Genomic DNA, 20,238 nt, shown 5'->3' on the forward strand with positions numbered 1-20,238 from the left:
TCTCACCCTTCCGCTGACTCACTGGGATTTGAGCCGCTGCAACTTCGGGGCTTCCAGGACTGACTACCCCCACCAGTGGCACCACGCTTTTGGTGGGCACCCATAGAGAGGAGGTAACAACAAGCTTAGGAAGCTGACAGTCCATTGAGGTACGTGACCAGGTGACTGGAGGGTCCCAACTTGGCTTCTCCAAATGTCTCCATGGGGCCAGGTGACCGGAGGGTCCCAACCTGGCATTCCCAAACGTTTCCATCGGTTTAATGATGGTAAATGGAGCAGATCTGTATTCTTCCAGCTAGGTCCTTAAGCTGGCATTCTGTAGAGTGTCAAATCTGTGTCCCTCTTGATGAAGCCATGGTGTCCTGGCTGCTGTTTTGTAGAGTGTTCTCTTATGGAGTCATGGTGCCCTGTCTCTGGTTTTGTAAAGTCCCCTCTCATCTAGCAGAAGGATAGAAAATCCCTTTTTATACTCACATCCGTGGTTCAGGTCATCTTCCACAGGTCAGAGGGAAGGTGGGATGAGATTAACTTGCATTGGTTGAGTATTTAATCAACCGGCTTAGTTTGTCCTCCTCTGTTTTGCAAGACCACAAGCTACATAGACTCATACAATGGATAATCAACACATTAGCAAACAATGATTGTCACATGACCTTGCGTCCCTGTCTCCTAAAGATAGCAGACAATAGGCTGCAACAAACATCAGCTCAAGAGTCAACATTAAAGGCTCATATAACAATGGCCTATGTCTTCTGGCCTACTGAAAATAGACGTCTGGATAATTAAGTTTAAATGATGTGTCGTCACAGCATTGATTATATATAGTCAGAAATATTTGTTTTTATTGTACAGTTTACACCAGCCCTGTGACATTGTAAAAGATATTACATTTATGCTAAGCCAACTAGAATTGGAATGTTTATCTAATGATATTTGTGCAGACTGAAAATTAGATCATACCTTGCCATCTGTATAGCATTAAATTATAAATTACCGTACATTCCAACAAAAGTATAATATTTATCTTTTCTACAGATTACTGTGGTCCTATACCATCTGTAATAAATGCACAACTAGACTTGTCTGAATCAAAGTTTCCGGTAGGACAAGAATTGCATTACAGATTGCAGTGTGATCATCTTGAAGACAACAGAACCCATGGAGTGCTGAGGTGTCAGGATTCCAGTGGTAGCGTTGACTGGATCAAGTTATATGATGAATGTATCGACAGTGAGTATCCAGTAATAAATATGTTAATGAAGGGTTGTTCAATGAATAATTGCTTTACTCTGATTGATCAAATAAAACATAGCAATTATTAAATATGAATAATAACAAATGCTTCTGTGTCTGATGTTACTTGCTTGCTCTGGCACCCTGTAGTATTATTTTGATTAATTTATTCTGAACGTCCATCTGGTATTTTCAGTGCCATTAAGATTGAGCCTTTTCTGGTATGCTGATTCTTATTGACTGACTGGTAAAATTGCAGTAATCAATCTGTGGCTTGTACACAAGAGCATTGAGGGCAAGTGGAAAGAAGTTATATATTTTTTTCCCTTTCACTTTTTTGCACCTTTTAAGAGTAAAATGTTACATGATCTTTTGAAAAAGCTTTAAACTGATGCACATTAGTCTTAGACTATATTCACATCACATTTGACCCTATGTTCAATGGCTTTGTATGAGCTTTCATCTTAACTCCCGCAAACCAGAATTCGGGTGTATGTGCTGATGAGGCCATTGACTATAGTGATGCAGACGGAGTCACAGTTTGCTTTATTGTCCATAATTTTCTAATTTTCATACATATAAGCTTATAGGAGATGAGTAACAAGACATAGCAGACTACATCTTGCTTCCAGCCTCAATTATGCATATACGGACTAAAATGATGTAAGACAGAGTACACTGTGACTCTGTCTGCACATTATAGTAAATGACCCCATCAGCACACACGCCCGAATCCCAGTTTGCAGGGGTTTGGATGTAAGCTCCGACAGACTCACTGAACGTAAGGTCCAATGTGTTTTTGAACCAAGCCTTCCAGAGCACAAAAAAACATTTTGCAAAGTCATTGACGATAAATTAGATGATGAAGGATATGCAAAAAAATGACTAGAATAAAAAAAAATACCGTTAAAAAGCCTTAATTTGGCACAAACATAAACATATCTAAAATCCTAACCAATTTCAAAAGCAATTTGTGCTGCTAAATGGTTTAAATATATCTGTAAATCCTCATGTACTGACCAACTCAACAGTTTTTGTCTTTAGCTATTGATTGCAATGAGCTGTGACTTAAGAAGCAGTCACTGTGTAGAACAGGCTGGTACCATTTGCCAATGCATAAAGAGTGCAGCATGGAACCAGGAGGATCAATAATTACGACTTAAAGTGAAGCATAATGAATTAGCTATCATTTCTTATATCTTGTGTCCTTCTGTAAATATTACCACACATACAGCACTTCCTGCATCAAACATCCATGTTGGAAGAACTATACATATACTGTACTGTGGATATAAAAAGTCTACACATTCATGTTAAAATGCCAGTTTTTTGTCATGAAAAAAATTATACCAGGCAGAATCATTTCAAATCTTTTTCCATCTTTAGTGTCACCCATAATCTGTCAATTGAGTTGAAAAATAAACTGAAATCTTTTCCCTCCACCAACAGCCCTAAAACATAATACTGCCTCTACAATGCTTTATTGTGGGTGCGGTGTTCTTTTTGGTGATGTGCAGTGTTGGCTTTGTCAAATCATACCTTTTGGAATTATAGGTTAAAAGATCAACCTTGGTCTCATGAGATCACAAAATGTTTTCCACATGCTTTTGGCAGACCTGATGTAGCTTTAGGCAAAACGTAGCTGGGCTTGAATGTTTTTCTTTGTAAGAAAAGGCTTTTGTCTTGAAGATTATGGTAAATAGTTGTCACATGCAATACACAACCAGTACATGCCAGAAATTTTTGCAGCTCCTTTAATGTTGCTGTAGACCTCTTCGCAGCCTTGCTGGCCAATGTCCCTCTTATCTTTTTTATCTTTTCATCAATTTTGGCTAAACATCCATTGCTAGGTAATGTCACTATTGTGTCACATTTAAACCATTTCTTAATCTTCACAGTGTTCCAAGGTATATCTAATGCCTTAGAAAAAAATGTGTACCCTTCTCTTAGCAACTTTCAACAGTGAGATCCCTTTGCTGTGTTGTAATCTGTTGATGGACCATTTGCTGTAAAGTGCAACTAAGAAAATGTCAGTAAAATCCTACTAAAACAGCTGAACTTTATATGGAGTTAATCAGAATCGCTTTAAAGAGGTATTCCCATCTCCAAGATCATATCACAATATGTAGTAGGTGTAGTAATAATAATATTAGCAAATACCTCCAATTAGAAATGTAGTATAGTATAGGTATCCAAGGTTACGACTACTTATATAGAGACAGTTAGTTAATTAGTTGTTAGTGTTCGTAACCATGGATATCTAAGCTACTGCAATGCCCTGGTCATGGGGTAAGTGACATAGCTTATCAGAAGAACGATACTACATTTCTAATTGGAGGTATTTGCTAATATTATTATTTTTACACCTACTACATATTGGGATAGGATCTTGCAGCTGGGAATACCCCTTTAAGGTGATTCTGATTAACTCCATATAAAGTTTAGCTGTTCTATCTTTAAATTATGTCAACTGTGTATTTATTACTATTTAACACAAATTTAAATGTAATTGGCTAATTCTGAATACAACTACATACCCAGTAAAGATTTTAAATATAGTTTATTTTCTCTTTCAAAATGATATCTGTTTTGTTTCTCAGTGGATTTGAACAGACTATGTGTGAACATAGAGCAGGGTTGTATACACTTTTTATATAAACTGTACAGTACATCCAAAGTAAGTTTCAGTCTTTCACTCATTATATAATATTTAGATTAACAGCACGAAAGAAGTAACTTAAAACCTATTTAAACTTTTGCTAAACATCTTTCCATATGATATATCCCCTTAAACAATTAAAAATTAGTGAGCGTCAGGTTCCTGTCACGTGCTACAGGGCAAAAATGGTCAGCTCTGTCATTAGCATAGCCCTGCAAACAGCACAGTCCTGCAAACAGCATAATGGTTCCCCACATAACCCTGTGAACAGTATAATAGCCCTCCACATAGCCCAGCAAACAGTATAATAGCCCCACATAGCCCAGCAAACAGTGTAATGGCCCCCACATAGCCCTGCAAACAATATAATTGCCCTGCAAACAGTATAATGGCCCCACATAGCCCAGCAAACAGTGTAATGGCCCCCACATAGCCCTGCAAACAATATAATTGCCCTGCAAACTGTATAATGGCCCCACATAGCGCTCCATAAAGTATAATGGCTCCCACATAGTCCTTCAGATATTATATTGGCCCCATACATAGCACTCCAAATAGTATAGTGGCACCCACATAGCCCTTGACATAGTATAATGACCCCCACATAGCCCTCCATATAGTATAATGGCCTACACATAGCCCTCCATATAGTATAATGGCCCTCACATAGCCTTCCATATAGTATAAGGGGTCCACACATAGCCCTTAAAATATTATAATGCCCCCCCCCACATAGCACTCCATATAGTATAATGGGTTTCACATAGCCTTCTATACAGTATAATGGGTCCCACATTGCCTTCCAGATACTATAATACGACCCACATTGCCTTCCACATATTATAATGCACCCCACATTTAATTTTACATAGTATAATGCACCCCACATTGCCTTCAATGTAGTGTAATGTGCTCCACATTGCCTTTCACGTAGTATAATGCACCCTGAACCCCTCAGGCCTCCCAAACAGTATAATGGCCCCCACAATTAGCAAACGTCAGGTTCCTGTCACCGGATAGACGTGCTCCACCTACTGGGCAGAAATGGTCAGCTCTGTCAGCTCTGTCATTGGCATAGACTGCTCATCTCCGCTGCTGTTGTATTAATTGAGAGCATTTCTGCAGAGTGGTTTGAGAGATTGGGGTGAGTCTGAGAAGCCAGACCCACACAGATCAACAGGGTTTTAGTGGTCTACAATATGCCAAAAAATGTTTATAAGTTAAGATATACTTTCATTGTTCTTTGTGATGAATTTTTTCATAGAAAGCAAGGGGTCACATCCAAATAACATAGGATCACATGGAAAATGCAACGGGTCACATCCAGTAGAAGTAACAGATTGTACAGGTAATGTAAGTAGATGATAAAATATTTTTATTTACTAGTTGCAAAAATAGTTTTTATTTATTATATATAACATATACACCAACACAGAAAATACAAAAAATGCAACATTTGGGGAAGGAGAATAGACAGTTTTTTTTTTCTTTTCCCCTTTTCTTGACATATAGTGCTAAATGAACTATATATAAGGAGCGATGAACACCAACAGGTTGGGACATTGTGTCTCAGGTCAATAATCTACGTTCTCAGAATACCACTATAGCTTGTTATCATAGATGATCGAATCGATCCACTAAAAATCAAATTTAATTCCAATTTACTGAAATTTGCAGGTCCCAGCAAATTTGAACAATTTGCAGTTTGCAAAACTAAAAAAAAAGTAGTGCCATTTCAAATAATGATGAAGAGAACATGCTCACATTAAGTCAGGAGCAGCTGTTGGCTTCACTTTATGCCATACAGCTATCAAAGGCATCATAAAGATGTGGGCAGGGAAAGCAGTGGCCATTTTAGGGTTTTACAGACTAGGTATGGGAGGTCAGGGCATACAGCTCATCATTTCAGATAGCAATATAAAGGCTGAAATCACATTATGTCGTATTTCTACAGCTCTGAAGAACTTTGAAAATAGAAGTTGTATACCTAGTCTGTGAATAGTAATACACAGATTCAAGTGATAGGGAAGTGCTGGACCTGCAGAGTCTATATGATTGTGGGTTGATTTATGATATACTGAATAATAGCATCCTAAAATAACAATTGTTTTTCATTCCACATGCACTACAGAAAAAAAGAGGGCAGCTGAAGACCCCTTAGTGCTAATTTTCATTAAATAAATAAAATCAAATGCTCAAACCAAGGCTCATCTGTTATAGAAACTGTGTTTCTTGGCTTGTGAGAACCATAAGTGATATATTTTTTTAAATTTTTTCACATTTTTGGTTGTAAAAACAGGGTATTTTTTGATAAAGGCACACTTGTAATGGTGTAATGGTTCAATATTACACCCATACATACCACCCAAACACTGTGGCCTGTTGCAGGTCCTTGCTTTTGGGATGTGAACTTACCAAGGTGTCTGCTCACAGGCTGGTGTTGCATTAGTCCTTTTGACCAATATGGATAGCCTACCCAGCTTTTCTGGTTGATTCCCTATTTTTCCAGGCTTGAAAGACAAATTGCATTGTGAATTAAAGATAATCTATCGATATAGAATGTATAACTAGTGGAGAAAGGTTGAACTTGATGGACTTGTGCCTTTTTTCAGCCTATATAGCTAAACTATGGAACTACGATTCTTGGTATTCCATTTTTTAATGCAATTTAATTTACAAAATTCTCAATTTTTTTAATAAATATTTAATTATTTTTTGAGTCAAATAAAGTTGCCCGGTAGAAACCTGCACAGGATTGGGCACAAAGAAAAAAAAATTGTAAAAAAATGGCTTTGATAATTCCCAATTTTTTTATTGTCTTAGCATCTATCTAATTTTTAGTGAAATTAATATTTTTGGGGGGAACTAGCTGTGGTTAATTGACCCATGCTGGATTGGCAGGGAAAAACTGTTGTCACTTAGCAAACAAAAATTCTTCTTAATCCATCAACACAATTACCTTACACAAAAATTCTCAATTTTTATATATATAAATATTTTCTGGGTCAGGTGAAGTTAGCCAACAGAAACCTGTCTAGGATTGGGCCCCTTCCCAGGACTTAGAATGTAAAAGGCACTGGTTGTGTTTTTTTTATACTTATTCTCCCTGTATTCACTATGAAACAAAATCAAATATAATCCAACACACTGATGAAGAATAGTCGGGCGTGGGGGTATGTTTGTTTTTTTGCACTCGAGAAATAAAAACTGCCTTCTGAATTTGCTCTCTGAGATCAGGTACTATTTAAAATGCAAAATAACTATGATTTTGGAAGTCCGGTGTTAGAATGTCTTACTTCTGCTTCTTACCTACAGGAGGCGGATTTGCTCGTTGCGTCAGTTTTGCTGTTGGTGTGATTTCAGTTATCTTGGTGATATGGGCAATATTCAAAATAACACATTGGTCAGTATTATAGTGAGAGAAGTTCAATATTATAGCAAATAACAAGTTTATATTATTTTATTTATATGGATTGTATTACTTATTCTATTTACTATAGCGCCAGTACAGGCAATGATTGGACAGACAATGTTGTTTCTCCTTATAACTGCAAAGCTTAAAGTCAACTTGTTAGATAAATATGCTATGAAAATATATATTTGTGTGGCTGATATGAGTGATCAAAGTATACAGCAAATTCTGCTTTACTCATCGGGGGAAGCATACAGTGAGTAATAACTATGAGTCTGATGTATTGTCAATCACTCAGATCAAATGGCACGCAAGTCTTATTTTTCCCTTTAGTAGCATACTAAACTGACAGATCTCTTTAAAGGGAATCTAGGCAGACCCTTTAACCTGGGGCACCTGTTATATTGCAGATGTCTTGAATCAAGTTTCCTTTATTTTTCAGTTTCCTTAAAGCAAGAAAAATCTTGTAATTAATAGATAGAAATTACAACCTATTGTTACCAAGCTGGGTTACCAATAGTGTTGGACTGTAGTACCTAGGGCCCACAGATAGAATTGACTCTAGGTGCCCACACTACAGCTACATGCAACTAACTGTTACACATTAACCCTGTTAGAGTCAAGTATCGAATGTAAACCACAGATGCCATAAGCACAGGGGTGTACATTGAAATCATGGGGCCCCATAGCAGAAGGTCTAATTGCCCTCCCCACCCAAAAAAAAAAAAAATACTTGACTGGTCACAGAAGAGCATATCTCAGAACGATGCCCCAACTGTGACCACCACATAGCCCTCCATACAGTATCATGGCCCCCCACATAACCCTGCAAACTGTAAAATGGCCCCCCACATAGCCCTACAAACCATATTATAGCCCCTCACATAGCCCTGCAAACCATATAATGGCCCCCCACATAGCCCTGCAAACCGTATAATGGGTCCCCATAAAGTAGCCCTGTAAACTGTATAATGCCCCCCCACACAGCCCTGCAAACAGCATAATGGCTCCCCACATTACCCTGTAAACAGTATAATAGCCCTCCACATAGCCCTGCAAACAGTATAATGGCCCCACATAGCCCAGCAAACAGTATAATGGCCCCCACATAGCCCTGCAAACAATATAATTGCCCTGCAAACTGTATAATGGCTCCACATAGCGCTCCATAAAGTATAATGGCTCCCACATAGTCCTTCAGATATTATATTGGCCTCATACATAGCACTCCAAATAGTATAGTGGCCCCCTTATAGCCCTTGAAATAGTATAATGACCCCCACATAGCCCTCCATATAGTATAATGGCCTATACATAGCCCTCCATATAGTATAATGGCCCTCACATAGCCTTCCATATAGTATAAGGTGTCCCCACATAGCCCTTCAAATATTATAATGCCCCCCGACATAGCACTCCATATAGTATAATGGGTTTCACATAGCCTTCTATACTGCATAATGGGTCCCACATTGCCTTCCAGATACTATAATATGACCCATATTGCCTTCCACATATTATAATTTTCCCCACATTTAATTTTACATAGTATAATGCACACCACATTGCCTTCAAAGTAGTGTAATGTGCCCCACATTGCCTTTCATGTAGTATAATGCACCTTGAACCCCTCAGGCCCCCCAAACAGTATAATGGCCCCCACAATGTACTGTACTCTATGATTAAAAAAAATAAATAAATACTCACCTCTCCTCGTTTCACAGTCCCCCGCTGCTCTGGTCTCTGCTGCATGTAGTCTGAAGCGCCACACATCTTGGCGCTGTGGGCGCGATACAGTGATATCATTATGCCCACTGCGCTGAGACGTCAGCGCTCAGATGCAGAGGGAGAATAATGGAGGAAGGGAGCCGGATGCAGATACAGTAGAAAGTGTGATGCCGAGTGGGAGGGCCAGAGATGGCGCTGGCACCGGGTCTTCTCAGCTCATGGACCCCATAGCGGCCATGTGGTCTCCCGCCATTGGCTGTACCCCACTGCATAAGCATATATACTGTGCCCACACCCTAACGGGAATCTGTCAGTAGAATCAACCCCCCTAAGCCGTCTATATGAGCATGCTGGTCATATGAAGTTCAATAAAATTATACTTTGAAATCTGTAATCCAATGTCTTATTCCAGAGAAATCCACATTGTTCTCAATATGTTAATGAGCTGTTAAGATCTATGGGCTGAACATAGATCTCTCTGATAATCTGCCTCCCGAGCTTATTATAAATGAAAGGAGGCTTTACCAGTGTGAGGTATGTAATGACTGACAGTCTGCTCTCCTGATCTACATGTTTCACACTGTGCCGCCTTTCATTTAAAATAATCTCAGGAGGCAGATGCTCAGGGAAATTAGTGTCCGGCCCTAGATCTTAACTGCTTATTTACATATTAAGAAAAATGTGGATTTTTCTGGAATAAGACATTGGATTGCAGATATCAAGGTATTTTTATGTTCAATTTTCTATGACCTGCATGCCCATGTAGACGGCTTAGGAGGGTTGATTCTACTAACAGTAACTGTCATGTATATTTAAGGTGGTTTGCATTAAAGGAATTCTTCAGTAAAATCAAGTTATCTCCTCTCTACAGGATTGGTGATAAAACATATTAATTGGTAGGGTTCTGACTGCGACCCATACTGATCAGAAGAATTTGGGAAAGTTTATCCCGGACCGGACACTTTTATCCCCATTTCAAAATGGCATGGCAGGTCAGATGTCTGACAGCCACTCTGTTCGTTCTCTATGGGATGGGCAGAAATAGCTGGGCATAGCGCTCGGCAGCCCCAAAGTGAATGATGGAGCAATGGTCGAGCATTCTAACGGGGATAAAAGTTCCCTATTCTGCTGATCAGTGCGGGTTCCAGCAGTCGAACCCCCACCAATCAATAAGTTAGCACCTATTCTGTGGATAGGTGATAACTTTTTTTTTCTCTAGAGAATACCTTTAAGTGCATCTCTGCCACTGTATATTAGTATGTCACAGGACAGGAAGGAGTTAAACTTTCAATTATTTAACCTCCAATGGAAATAAAGAATCCTCTCCTTATTTATAATGGATAGAAAAACTGACCCCATACACAACATAATCCTCTATACCAAAAACAATATACTAATAATAACAAAGCCAAAGGAGAAATACTGCCACACCATCACCAAACAACATAATGCCACACTGATCATTAACAAAGAAAGATTGTCTAAAACTAATATTATCATTGGGGACATTGAACACAGGAACTCTGTTTAAAGTGCATAGCACTAATCTAATGATTACCAGTGATTTATACATGCGCTCTCTAAATAGTATATAGTGCATAGTGTAAAAGTGCAGGTAGTACAGTGATCATCAGTGACATTATACACAGGAGCTCTGTAGATAGTGTACAGTCATATGAAAAAGTTTGGGCACCCCTATTAATCTTAAGCTTAATGTTTTATAAAAATTGGTGTTTTTGCAACAGCTATTTCAGTTTGATATATGTAATAACTGTTGGACACAGTAATGTTTCTGCCTTGAAATGAGGTATATTGTGCTAACAGAAAATGTGCAATCTGCATTCAAACTAAATTTGACCGGTGCATAAGTATGGGCACCCTTATCATTTTCTTGTTTTAAATACTCCTGCCTACTTTTTACTGACTTACTAAAGCACTTTTTTTGGTTTTGTAACCTCATTGAGCTTTGAACTTTATAGCTAGGTGTATGCAATCATGAGAAAAGCCACTTAAAGTGGCCACTTGCAAGTTGTTCTCCTGTTTGAATCTCCTCTGAAGAGTGGCATCATGGGCTCCTCAAAACAACTGTCAAATGATCTGAAAACAAAGATTATTCAACATAGTTGTTCAGGGGAAGGATACAAAAAGCTGTCTCAGAGATTTAACCTGTCAGTTTCCACTGTGAGGAACATAGTAAGGAAATGGAAGAACATAGGGACAGTTCTTGTTAAGGCCAGAAGTGTCAGGACAAGAAAAACATCAGAAAGGCAGAGAAGAAGAATGGTGAGATCAGTCAAGGACAATCCTCAGACCACCTCCAGAGAGCTGCAGCATCAACTTGCTGCAGATGGTGTCACTGTGCATCGGTCAACTATACAACGCACTTTGCACAAGGAGAAGCTGTATGGGAGAGTGATGCGAAAGAAGCCGTTTCTGCAAGTACGCACAAACAGAGTCGGCTGAGGTATGCAAAAGCACATTGGAAGAAGCCTATTTCTTTTTGGAAGCAGGTCCTGTGGACTGATGAAACCAAGATTGAGTTGTTTGGTCATACAAAAAGGCGTTATGCATGGTGGCAAAAAAACACAGCATTCCAAGAAAAACACTTGCTACCCACAGTAAAATTTGGTGGAGGTTCCATCATGCTTTGGGGCTGTGTGGTCAATGCCGGCACTGGGAATCTTGTTAAAGTTGAGGGACGCATGGATTCCACTCAGTATCAGCAGATTCTTGGCAATAGTGTTCAAGAATCAGTGATAAAGTTGAAGTTACGCAGTGGATGGATCTTTCAGCAAGACAATGATCCAAAACACCGCTCCAAATCTACTCAGGCATTCATGCAGAGGAACAATTACAATGTTCTGGAATGGCCATCCCAGTCCCCAGACCTGAATATCATTGAACATCTGTGGGATCATTTGAAGAGGCTGTCCATGCTCGGCGACCATCAAACTTAACTGAACTGGAATTGTTTTGTAAAGAGGAATGGTCAAAAATACCTTCATCCAGGATCCAGGAACTCAATAAAAGCTACAGGAAGCGACTAGAGGCTGTTATTTTTGCAAAAGGAGGATCTACTAAATATTAATGTCACTTTTCTGGTGAGGTGCCCATACTTATGCACCTGTCAAATTTTGTTTGAATGCAGATTGCACATTTTCTGTTAGTACAATAAACCTCATTTCAAGGCAGAAACATTACTGTATCCAACAGTTATTACATATATCAAACTGAAATAGCTGTTGCAAAAACACCAATTTTTATAAAACATTAAGCTTAAGATTAATAGGGGTGCCCAAACTTTTTCATATGACTGTATATAGTCTATAGTGTAAGTGTACAAGTAATACAATGATCACTAGTGACAGTTAAGCAGGAGCTCTTTAGATAGTATTAATTATATATTATAAGTATATAGTGATCACCAGTGACAGTTATACACAGGAGATCTGCATAGCGTAAGTGTACAGGAGATTCAGTGATCAGCGGTCAAATTATACACAGGAGCTTTGTAGATACTATATAGTGTATAGTGTTAGTGTACAGGTAGTTCCACTGGCTCACTGGTGATGTCTCCAATTAAAGTAATTCATCTTCGCTTTTCTTCTTCATCCTTCACTATGGCTTCCTCCAATGTGTCCTGCTCTGCTTGCTTGTAATCCAGGGTACCCCATTGTCCTAGTCCTTATTGTGACACTGTCCTCCGTCCATGTGTTCACTTTGACCTGTAGCTTAACGGACCCATCTAACCAGGTGAGCCTAACAATTTGTATGTTGTTTTTTGACATTTTAGGAAGCTAAAATCTACTGGGAAAGCCAAACTTTCACAGAGAAACACAGCGTTAGCTCAAAAAGAAGGAGAGATGAATGCAGCCCATGTTCCTCTAAACAAAAATCAATAGAGACAATGAACTTACTGATTTCAGAAGACGCTAAAAACTATGCTTTCATCTCGTCATATTTTCTTTTACCCATCAACTCTTTTTAATGGAATGGAAAATTAAATATTTGTGTTTTCTTTTGAAGTATTAAAATAAATGCAATTCACAAAGCTATTCCTGAAATAGTATTAGAGTTGATCAATTGATTCATTGGGTTACCGATGTAGTATCAAAAATATCAATATTATCTAAACCCTTTTTTATTACAGAACAAGCTTAAAGAGTAACTGTTATTTTGAATGTTATTTGCTTTCATCAATAGTAAACATGAAAATAAGAAAATGTTGTAAGGGCTTAGTCACAAGTCTGTATTTGGTCCGTATTTTTCATCAGTGTTTGTATGCTAAAACCAAGAGTGGAATTTACAGAGAAAAACTATAATTGAAAGATTGACACCTGTTCTATATTTTAGAGACACTCTTGGTTTTGGCATACAAATACTAATGAAATACTGGTCAAAAATACTGATGTGTGAATAAAGCCTAATACATTTTATAAAAGAAAACTGCTTCTTTCTCCTCCTGTACTGATCTTTCATTCTAAATATTCTCAATTCATTGGTAAAATCTGTCTTCAGTGGATTCAAACTTTCCCATTCCAAAAATAGGATATAACAGTTGGTGCTCCTAAAGTTCTATGGAGAGGGGAGGGGAGGGAGGATCTAGAGCAGACAGACATTCTGCTGCTAGTTCACCGGAAACAACAGTTACACCTTTAGCACATGGCCATAATACAGCACCCATAGAAATGTACTGTTTCTCTGTTTTTAATAATACTGGTGACAAATTTATTGCCCAGTCGAATGTTGGTACAACCTTGTCATGTAACAGTGTTATAACTTAATAAAAATATTTAATAAGAAAGCTTTATTGTGTTGTGTGCTCTTTGTATATAGGCCTCAAAATGTATTCTGAGATTTTTTACTCAAAGTTAGTAATGATCGAGCACTAAAATGCTCGAGTGCTCGGTACTCGAATCTAGCAGGTCGGTCGCTCGGACGAGCTCGACTCGAGTACCGAGTATAATGGAAGTCAATGGGAAACTCCAGAATTTCTTCGGAAGACCCTAACAGGAGGGCTGCGGGGGCAGGAAAATCACTGAAATGGATGGAAACAGCGCTCAAGTGGAATGGGAACAGCATGAGGAAGGCCACTGGATGCATTGCTGACTTCCAAAGTCACTTCTGGGAACAATGTTGTCAGAGTACTACTTCACTTTTACAGACTGACAATAAAACATACAAAATCGAAGATAAAATGGATGTTACAGGAAAAAATGTTAGAGAAAAAAAAAACGCCTACTCCACCCCTTAGGCTGCATGCCCACGATCAGTAATAGTAATGTTCTGGACGCAACAAATTTTCAATGCATCCAAAACGCTGCATTGTGCAGTACAAGCACAGTGGATGAGGTTAATAGAAATCTCATGCCCACTGTGCTTCTTTTTAACGCTGCATGAACTCACCTGCGGTGCGGGTTTCCATGCTACAGCATGTCAATTTTTCTTTTGGGAACGCTCAGTCTTCTGTGCGGAATTTCTCCATAGACTTACATTAGATGTGGTAAATCCGCAGTTAAAAAACAAGAGCACATGCATTTTAAGTGCGTTTACACAGGCGTTTTTAGCCTGGTTTTAATAAACAAATAATTTTTAAAAATGAAGTGGGGTTCCCCCTAGTTTTGATAACCAGCCAAGGTAAAGCAGACAGCTGTGGGCTAATGTTATCAGGCTGGGAAAGTCCATGGTTATTTGGTCTTTCTCAGCCTAAAAATACAAACCCGCAGCTGCCTCAGAATTGGCACCTCACAGTTCTGGTGCTTTGCCCGGGTCTTCCTGATTGACCTGGTGTGGTGGCAATCGGGGTAAAGGTAGTTGGGGTTGATGACAGCTGTGATTTGTCAAAAATCAAAGGTGCCATCAACCTCTGGGGTTAGTAATGGAGAGGTGACACTGTCTGTATGTATGTGCTCTGTGTATACATGTGTCTATGTTCTCTGTGTATACGGTACATATGTCTGTGCATGTGCTATGTATACATGTATATGTATGTGCTGTGTATACATGTGTGTATGTGCTGTGAATACATGTGTGTATGTGTATGTGCTCGGTGTATACATGTGTGTTCTATGTGTGTGTATACATATATGTGTGTGACATGCAGTGTTTGTGTCACATACTGTGTGTATGTAGCATCCATTTATATATCCCAGCTGCACAATAGCTATACGCAGCACATCAAATTCATTCATAATTTCAGGATATTCAACATTTTTCAAATTGAAATATGGTAATCAGTGCATAATTTTTTATATACGTATATATTTTGGTCTTTAAAAAAAATTTGTAGAATTTTTACATGCCAATTTTTTTAAGCTGATAATATTTACAAACCAATTTGCTGGACTTCAAATGTGAGAATTTTCTTTCAGTATCAAACATTGCCTGTCAGTAGCCAAACAGATGGCTTGTTCTAATCTCATTTTGTTAAAAAAAAAATTTTTTTCCACATTTTGTCTATTTTTAGACCATTTCATTTGGTGATGGTAGTAGCTTACAGGTGCAATAAATTGAATGTTGCCCACAAGAAAAGAATTCATTGACTTTTACATATAGTACCAGTCAAAAGTTTGGATAAACCTGCTCATTGTAAGATTTTCCTTGTTCTTTTTGAAGGAGTTCCCAGTGGTGCTGAGCACTTGTTGGCTGCTTTGCCTTCACTCTGCGTTCCAACTCATCCCAAACCATCTCAATTGGGTTGAGGTTGGGTAATTGTGGAAAATATGTCTTCTGGCACTGCACTTCCTCCCTCTTCTTCTTGGTCACATAGTCCTAACATAGCCTGCCCCACCCCAACATTCATGCCTCTTCTTTTCCCCTTTGTTCATTGCACACATCCTTTTCAGCTCTTCACTCCAGGGCAGGACACCCAGCATCACAAAGCCTACTCCATCGCGGAGTATGTTGTGATCTCACGATGTTACAATGCATGTCATCCGAGACACAGCACTGTGTGTGGTGACTTTTAAGGCCTAATGGTGCTGGAAGCCCTGGCCTGGAGTGAAGATCATTCGATCAAAGGGGAAAGCGGAAAAGAAAAGATGCTGAGCACCAAACTGTGGGCTGAGGTGATAGTGGGACAGGAGAGCATGCATACCAGGATGGGGGCTCAAGGGGTGCCATGCATACCAGGATGGGGTATCAAGGGGTGCCATACATACCAGGATGGGGACTCAAGGGGTGCCATGCATACCAGGATGGGGGCTCAAGGGGTGCCATGCATACCAGGATGGGGGCTCAAGGGGTGCCATGCATACCAGGATGGGGGCTCAAGGGGTGCCATACATACCAGGATGGGGTATCAAGGGGTGCCATGCATACCAGGATGGGGGCTCAAGGGGTGCCATGCATACCAGGATGGGGGATAAAGGGGTGCCATGCATACCAGGATAGGGAATCAAGGGGTGTCATGAATACCAAGATGGGATATAAAGGAGTGACATGCATACCAGGATGGGGGATAAAGGGGTGCCATGCATACCAGGATGGGGGATAAAGGGGTGCCATGCATACCACGATGGGGGATCAAGGGGTGCCATGCATACCAGGATGGAGATGAGGCCCAGTTATACCAGGATGGGATGGGGGCCACTTATACAAGGAAGGAGGGTCCATACATACCAGGATGGAGGATATTAACAGAATTGGGGGACATTACCCCAATACCAGTGTCAGCAGCAGACCCCCTCCCCCATAACAGGACATCATGACCACATTTTTTGCTTAAATTTGTTTTTTTTATTTTCCTCCTTTAAAGCCTAGGTGCGTCTTATGGTCCAGTGCGTCCTATAGGATTTTCTTAGCTGAAAAATACGGTAATTGAGATCTATCAGTCTGGAAAATGTTATAAAGCCATTTCTAAAGCTTTCAGATTTATGGATGAAGAGTGGTGCTGATAGATCTGAGCTCCACCGGTGAAAATGAACACAGGTACAGCAGTATGGATAACTGTACTTTATAACTGACCTCTTTCTAGATTTACAGGCTTTTGTTAGAAAACTTACGCTAAAAAGACACTTCACTATGACACCTGACATAGATTCTCATGGAAATAATGCCAGTAATTTGAACATCTCTCATTCAGAGCCATCATTACACATTGACCTGCGGAATAAATCCAATTTTTACCCTGTGGAAAGCAAGAGTCATCAGATTGACACCTTCTGTGACCTTACACTTCAAGATTTCAAGAAAATGGCAAGCATGTCCATACCACTTCGATATGGAAACCAAAGAGGATTCCATTAACTTTTTTGGATTTAGTTTTATACGTGAAGGAAGATTTTTACTAAAACATATTTTAAACCGGTAGACACCAATAACTACATTCATTATTCTAGTGGACACTATAAAAAATGGTTAACAAATATACCTCATAACCAGTTCCAAAGGATTCGGAGAAATTGTGCTACCATAATGGATTATGAGGAACAATCAGAAATCCTAAAACATAGTTTTTTTCAACAAAAATACCCTAAAGAATTGGCTATAAAATCCTATGAACGTGTTAAAAGTGAACATTGCTCTAATCTATCTGAGAGGAAGTAAAAAAATGAAAATAACAATGAAAACAAAAATAAAGAGAATGATACTTTTGAACATAATCCAAAATTCATTACTACTTTCAATCAACAACATAGAATAATTAGGGACATTATACAAAAAAAATTGGCATATTCTTCAAAATGATCAAATATTAAATCAGGTACTCCCCAAAATTCCTTCATTAATATTCCGGAGGGCCCCCACCCTCAGAAATATTCCAGCTCCCAGTAAGTTACGCAGACAGTATGCATCTAAAAATATATATCAGGATACACCAATGACCAAAAGAAATATGGTCATCAAATGCCGAAAGAGGGGATATTGTTGTTGCCATTCCATCACCCATTCTTATGATCATTTTACGTCTGCAGTCACCAAAGAAAAATTCGCAATAAAGCATTCCATGTCCTGTGACACGGATCATCTATAATATAACCGGGGATGCGTGTCTCTGTCTGAAGCCTCGATAGACTGCGCATGCGCGACGCGCAGTCTGGCTCCAGACAGAATCACGTATCCAGCCGTTACAGGTAAGAGGAGTGTATGGCGTCGGAGATCGTGGTATGTGTAGGCACTGAATACATACCGCGATCTCCGGCACCATACTTACCTGACCGGGAGGAGCGTTGCGGCGGCACCTCTCTTCGCCGGAGACCGGGGCAGGAGTGAGGCGTCGGATCGGCGCCGGACACATTTGCAGTGTGTCTTCAGCAAAATGGCGCCAGACAGCGTGGTGCTCCAGCGCCGCACACCTCCCCTGGCCTCCGGCAGAACAGGACGCAGCAGCGCTGGAGCACAGAGAAGAAAGGTGAGTATAACTGTTTATTTTTTTGTATGTGTGTACAGTGTGAAAGGGATGAGGGGGCCACACTTACCAAGATTGGGGGGTGAGGGGGCCACACATACCAGGATTAGAGGGTGAGGGGGCCACACATACCAGGATTGTGGGGTGAGGGGACCATGCATACCAGGATTGTGGGGTGAGGGGACCATGCATACCAGGATTGGGGGGTGAGGAGTACAACACATACCAGGATTGGGGGGTGAGGGGACCATGCATACCAGGATTGGGGGGTGAGGCCACCATGCATACCAGGATTGGGGGGTGAGGGGTACCACACATACCAGGATTGTGGGGTGAGGGGACCATGCATACCAGAATTGGGGGGTGAGGGGTACCACACATACCAGGATTGGGGGATGAGGGGACCATGCATACCAGGATTGGGGGTGAGGGGACCATGCATACCAGGATTGGGGATGAGGGGTGCCATGCATACCAGGATTGGGGATGAGGGGTGTCATGCATACCGGGATTGGGGATGAGGGGTGCCATACACACCTGGATTGGGGATGAGGGGAGCCATACATAGCGGTATTGGGGATGAGGGGTGCCATGCATACCAGGATAGGGATGAGGAGTGCCATGTATACCAGGATGAGGGGCCATGCATACCAGGATGGAGATGAGGGGTGCCATGCATACCAGGATGTGGGTGAGGGGCCCATGCATACCAGGATGAGGGATACCATACATACCAGGATAGGGATGAGGGATGGGGTACCACACATACCAGGATTGGGGGTGAGGGGTGCCACGCATACCAGGATTGGGGATGAGTGGTGCCATGCATACCAGGATTGGGGGTGAGGGGTGCCATGCATACCAGGATTGGGGGTGAGAGGTGCCATGCATACCAGGATTGGGGGTGAGGGGTGCCATGCATACCTGGATAGGATGGTGGGGACAGGATGGGGGCAGCACAAATACCAGGAGGGGGCAGCACATACCAGCATGAGAGACCATATACCAGTAAAAATGCTCGCCACCCGGGCGTAGAACAGGTTCAATAGCTAGTGTCATATATATTATCGAATGCAGTTGCCCAAAACAATATGTAGGCAGAACTACTCAGGCACTATACAATAGAATCAACTCACATAGACACAATATAACTACAGGTTTTCTAAAACATGGGCTTTCTCGGCACATGAATAATTACCATAAACGTAATTTTAAAGAATTAAAAATTCTTCCTATCGAACATGTCACTAATGATACCCCTAATAGGATACAGCGCCTTAACCGAAAGGAAATATACTGGATGTATAAGCTTAACACCTTAAAATCCCAAAGGCTTAATGAAATCTCAGAAGTTTTCCTCTGAGAACCATGGAAACCAATATGTCATTTAGCTCAGTGGAGTAGGCTCCTGCATTTCAAGCAGCTTACCTAACATAGACCTGGTTCTTATCTGGGGTATATTTCCCCTCCAGTTTTAGCATGCCTGCACTCCGCAGTGTCTCTGAAGGATGACAAGCTGGATGGCAGCGTTCTGCTACCATCCAGCCTGTCATCTCAATGCCGTCCCAGCGTGGGAGAATTCTCCTGCTCAAGCGGTGACATCATTTGCCAGCACCGCATGTGCAGGAGAATTCTCCCACGCTGTCAGTGACGTGCATGAGGTGAGCTGAGTTCATTGGACATGAACTCAGCTCATCTGGATGCCGTCACAGCGAGACACTGAGGAGGTTCACTGAGGAGCTTCTCAGTGTCTGCAGCATGGCAAGCTGGATGGCAGCGTTCTGCTGAGATCCAGCCTGTCATGTCAATGTAGCAGAGCTGAAGCCATCCTGGGAACCATGGAAAGGTAAGGATGAG

At 40.6% G+C, this 20,238-nt stretch overlaps 1 protein-coding gene across 3 annotated transcripts in view; it reads left to right on the top strand.

Moving 5' to 3' along the window:
• The window catches only part of LOC141165100 (uncharacterized), a 43,799-nt gene extending 30,011 nt beyond the window's left edge, over window positions 1–13,788 (top strand). For 2 of the 3 annotated variants that reach the window (XM_073650736.1, XM_073650737.1), the window contains exons 4-7: window positions 1,036–1,230; window positions 5,157–5,240; window positions 7,208–7,295; window positions 12,826–13,788. In XM_073650736.1, coding sequence (XP_073506837.1) covers window positions 1,036–1,230; window positions 5,157–5,240; window positions 7,208–7,295; window positions 12,826–12,934 — 476 coding nt within the window. In that variant the 3' untranslated portion in view covers window positions 12,935–13,788. Of the gene's footprint in view, window positions 1–1,035; window positions 1,231–5,156; window positions 5,246–7,207; window positions 7,296–12,825 lie in introns of all 3 variants that reach the window. The other variant, XM_073650738.1, reaches the window with a different exon arrangement.
• Window positions 13,789–20,238: the final 6,450 nt, after the last annotated feature.

This window comes from Phyllobates terribilis, unplaced genomic scaffold (genome assembly GCF_046119375.1).
Source record: "Phyllobates terribilis strain yellow unplaced genomic scaffold, ASM4611937v1 Scaffold_11__3_contigs__length_659146591, whole genome shotgun sequence".
Taxonomy (NCBI): domain Eukaryota; kingdom Metazoa; phylum Chordata; class Amphibia; order Anura; family Dendrobatidae; genus Phyllobates; species Phyllobates terribilis.